This window comes from Macrobrachium nipponense, chromosome 26, assembly GCF_015104395.2.
Source record: "Macrobrachium nipponense isolate FS-2020 chromosome 26, ASM1510439v2, whole genome shotgun sequence".
Taxonomy (NCBI): Eukaryota; Metazoa; Arthropoda; class Malacostraca; order Decapoda; family Palaemonidae; genus Macrobrachium; species Macrobrachium nipponense.
In genome coordinates, this window is record NC_087215.1 from 40,489,944 (window position 1) to 40,494,250 (window position 4,307).

General features: G+C 38.2%; 1 protein-coding gene across 1 annotated transcript; it reads right to left on the reverse strand.

Moving 5' to 3' along the window:
• Positions 1-2,742: 2,742 nt before the first annotated feature.
• Positions 2,743-3,941, reverse strand: LOC135200200 (rhodopsin-like). The gene has a single exon (XM_064228637.1). It carries the CDS (start codon positions 3,939-3,941, stop codon positions 2,817-2,819), a length of 1,125 nt encoding a protein of 374 aa, XP_064084707.1. The 3' UTR covers positions 2,743-2,816.
• Between the last annotated feature and the right edge of the window lie 366 nt (positions 3,942-4,307).

Below are 4,307 nucleotides of genomic sequence, written 5' to 3' on the forward strand. Positions count from 1 at the left end.
GAGAAAGATCCTTTCTCTGACTCTCTTTCTGTTTCCAACCATCACTGTCTCTTTCACCCTTTCTTCTCACTAATACCAACTCTCTGTCTCTCTGTATCTGTCTCCAAACAACCGCTCTTCTCTGTCTGTCTGTCTGTCTCTCCCTCTCTCACTTTTTCCATCTTTCTCCTACCTAACACCCCCTCAACTCTCTCCCTCTCTCTTCCTTCCCCTCTCGCTCCTTTCTCTTACTCTTTCTCTCTCTCTCTCTCTCTCTCTCCTCTCTCTCATTCCTTTCTCTTACTCTCTTTCTCTCTCCAACAATCACTGTCTCTTACCCTCTTTCTTCTCAGTAATACCAACTCTCTGTCTGTCTGTCTTTTTTCCTCTTTCTTCTCCCTAACACCTCGTCTACTCTCTCTCACTTTCTCTCCCTCTCATTTTCTCTCTCTGTCAACCCCCTTCTAAAACCACCCTCTTTGATGTCATTGATGTTTACCCTATAGTATTCATATGTATACAGAAATTTGTAAAGTAACTAAGTCACGGGCAGAACCAGCTCTGTTTCAGGGAATCCCTTCTCACCCTTCGGAGGGGGGGAAGTAGAAATTTTGGGAGCCCAGGCTCCCAAATGTAGGTCTCGACCTTCCCGTGGCACATTAATCATTGCTGAAGACAACAATAATATTAAAATAAAAATTAAGCCCTCAATCCAGGAACTTCTTAACAGATCAGCAACTTTACTGTTGCTATCTGGATCTATAAGGTAAATGCCAATTTTGTTCGCAATGTTTACTGCTCTTCACACACAAAACAGCCAAAGAAATCTAAAATGAGATTTTAGACTGAACTGCACTTTTAAAGTTGTTAACTTAAGCTTATGTAGCCTGGTAGTAATATTATGCTCTTGAACACCATTAAGTTTGTTATGGCCACGGCGATGCAGTTTCCAAGTGTCCTATTAGAGGCACAATTTACACCTCATGTGCAAAGTGGGGCTGTTTGGCCCAAATACATTTCTAATGTATCATTCATCTACTTATTATTTTAGGGTTATGACCAACAATGAATATGTTTGCACTTGGTCAGGTTTTATACATAAAAAGTTTAAAAATATAGTTTAAGAGTTACAAGACAGCAAACTTCATAGGGGTTGTTGACTTGTTTGGTGTCGTACTTATCATTTTGTATAACAATTTTTCTCAGATGCTAGATATTGATCGTGTCACTGATAGTGATAATGACATTTGCAGTGATTTATCTGATGAAATGACCATAGATGTAGAGGGAGGGATTGGACAGTCACACAGCTGTCGCATGCAAGTAGGGTGACATTGCTATGTAATAATTCCCAGAAATAGCAGCTCAACAACTGCACAAACCAGTAGCAACAAAGCCACCTTTGGCATCCAGTGCTGGGCCATCAACTGTCTTACATAAAGAGACAGGATCACGAAAGGACAGGGAATCCCATTTCACAAGTAAGTGACATATTTTCATTCATGAAAATCTTATTTTTATAACTGTGTTGAAACAACCTCAATTAAGTAACATGTTAGGAGATCACAGTCAACTACACTATTGCTTTTTGAGCTAATAAGATAATGAATATTGTAAAAATCTTTTTATTAAAGCCTATTTGACATTAAATCCATATAGCCTAACAAATTAGCATACAGGGTTACAGTCAGTCCATATAAACATGGTTAAATCTGACTACTACTAGTACTACGATGTACATAGCCCTAGGCCTGCTGCAGTTATAGGTGTTTATAAGGTATACTAATTATATTAACAATGTTATCAATAAGTTCTCGAATCTCCTGGTATGCAGAGGACAGCTGTCAGGACCAGATGCCGGTCTCACTGAATTTGATCTGCCAGAACACTTAAAAGGTAGTATTCTTCAATTTTACCATTATCATTTTTACCCTAAAGGATACATCAAATTCATACTACGTTGTAGCTTTAAAAGTAAACTTTACCAGCTAGCAAGTCTACCAGAGTTGATCATGAAATAGCCTAACCTTAGCTTAGTTAAAATAGCCTAGCTTGGTATAACCTTTAGGAATGCTGATTTTTCTATCTGTCCCTCTCCATAGACTATGAAATGCAGCTCAAGTCTTATTAGCTATGAAGTCTGTTATTCTTATCATTGTTTTTTTATATCTTTGATAGCATTTTGTCAGTTACCAATGTTTTCTGTAAAACTTAACAAATGGAATCGTTCAATTACCATCAGCTTTATATTTAATTGATATTATGAAAACTATGTTTAATTGATATTACTAGTGATAGGTGTCTCCTAACTTAGTAATGTTTGGCAGTGGTTGCGATATGACATTTTTTATCACTTCGTTTCGTTCACATCAATTTTTCTAAATGTAAAATAGTTTTATGCAAGAATGTAACATGATGCTCTAAAGATACCAGTGACTGTTTTTAATGTCATTACAAAAGAAAAATAGATTAATCAGGCATGAATTGTGTCAGGCAGGTGGACGAAAAAGGATGAAACAGGCAATTCTAATTTGGGCGAATGTACCTCCGGGTAATATAAAAAATCTAGTTAACCTTTTAACCCAAATGTCTTCATCATATTCTCATTAATCTCATAACTTTATCTACCAGTAATATTTCTTAATTGGTAATTACATGTGTGATGAAGTAAAACTACCCATTGTTATTCCTAAAAAGATGTTAAATAAAAGATCAAATTATCAAGAAAATTTTATTCGAAATGCAATATCGTACGTGGTCGAAGTATCTCGGTTCAATATTCGGACTTCATCTAATTGCACTTCGCAATTAGGTCGTCAACTGGTCTTATAGTGTTTTTAGCACTTTTCATTGGTTGAAGTGGTCTCAGAAGGAGCTGAGGAATCCTCATCCCTTTCGGTTGTACAAGAAAGGCAGGGTAGTTTCTTCTCCATAGCAGCGCGGTACTTGGGATGGCTGATGGCGTAAACAATAGGGTTGTAGACAGCATTGGCCTTGGCGAACACAGAACCCCAGATGGAGAAGAGAGGAGTAACAATAGACTTGTAATGCATGCCAGCAATATTGATAATGCAATAGGGGGTCCACGCAATGAACCAAAGGGAGACTGTTGTGAGAGCAACCTTAGCAAGGCGACATTCGTTGGATGTCTTTTTGGCCTCTGGGTCATTTCTCAGTGACTTGACTCCCATCTTCTTGGCCTGATCACGCATCTGTTTCTCGTGAGTGGCAACAGCCTTCAGAATGAATGCATACCAGTAAATGATCATGAACAGAGGGAGGAGGAAACAATCGATTGTGTAGAGCCAGAGGTAAATGTGGTACCAAAGATCATCAGTGAGGTAGTCTGTACCACAAGCAGTCATGTTACCTTCAGGAACATATCTGCAGTATCCGAAGAATGGAAGAACGCACCAGAAAATAGTCTGAGCCCAGATGAAAAGAAGGTTCAACAAAGCTCGATTGGTAGTCAAAGGTGTTCCTCCAATTCCTTTCACAATAACGTTGTAACGATCGTTAGTAATAAGTACCATGGCCCAGATGGAGGCAGTTCCACAAGTGGAACCTATAGCAGCGTAGACTTGGCAGAAGAGACTACTGAATGACCACATCTGGTTGTAACAGTTTATCAAAATTGGTGGACACATGCATGCCATCATGAAAAAGTCAGAGATTGCCAGGCTCACTACATACAAATTCGAAGGTGTTCTTAGAGATTTGGTGTTCATGAAGACCCAGATGACGACGAAGTTACCAGAGACTCCAAGAGTACCCATGACGAACATCCATACGCCAACCAAACTATACCAAAGAGGGTTCATGGGAGGATACTGATACCAGTGGGCATCAACATAACTCAAGAGCTCTCGAGGAACCCTGTCGACAACGGTATAGTTACCGTATGGATTCGTAGATTCAACACCATTTCCAACCAAGTTGGATGGATCGTCCCAGTAACCCATCTGCAACAACAAATATATATATATAAATATTTTCGAAGATTACATAAATTATTCGTTTTGTACAATGATTTCAACAATTTTACATCGCCAGCTTCTAATACAAAACCCACCCCTCAAAAAAAAATCATTAAAATGAATATAAAGTATAAGTAAGAACATAATTCCCAAATGGCAGAATGATATAAAAAAAGACAGAAACTTATGCTTTATGCGATATCTTTTATGCCTTTTGCAGTTGGTCTTTCCTTATGATTACTCATCTGAAGTGATATAACTCTGACTAAACATATATACAGGTTTATGTAAGTACACAGAAAGTAGCAGTGCCCTAACTTCTAGCTGTTCATGACAGAAAAGAAAAGTGAA

Excerpts from the sequence above, each read along its gene's own strand:
- LOC135200200 (XM_064228637.1), bottom strand. The coding sequence starts at position 3,941 with ATGGGTTACTGGGACGATCCATCCAACTTGGTTGGAAATGGTGTTGAA.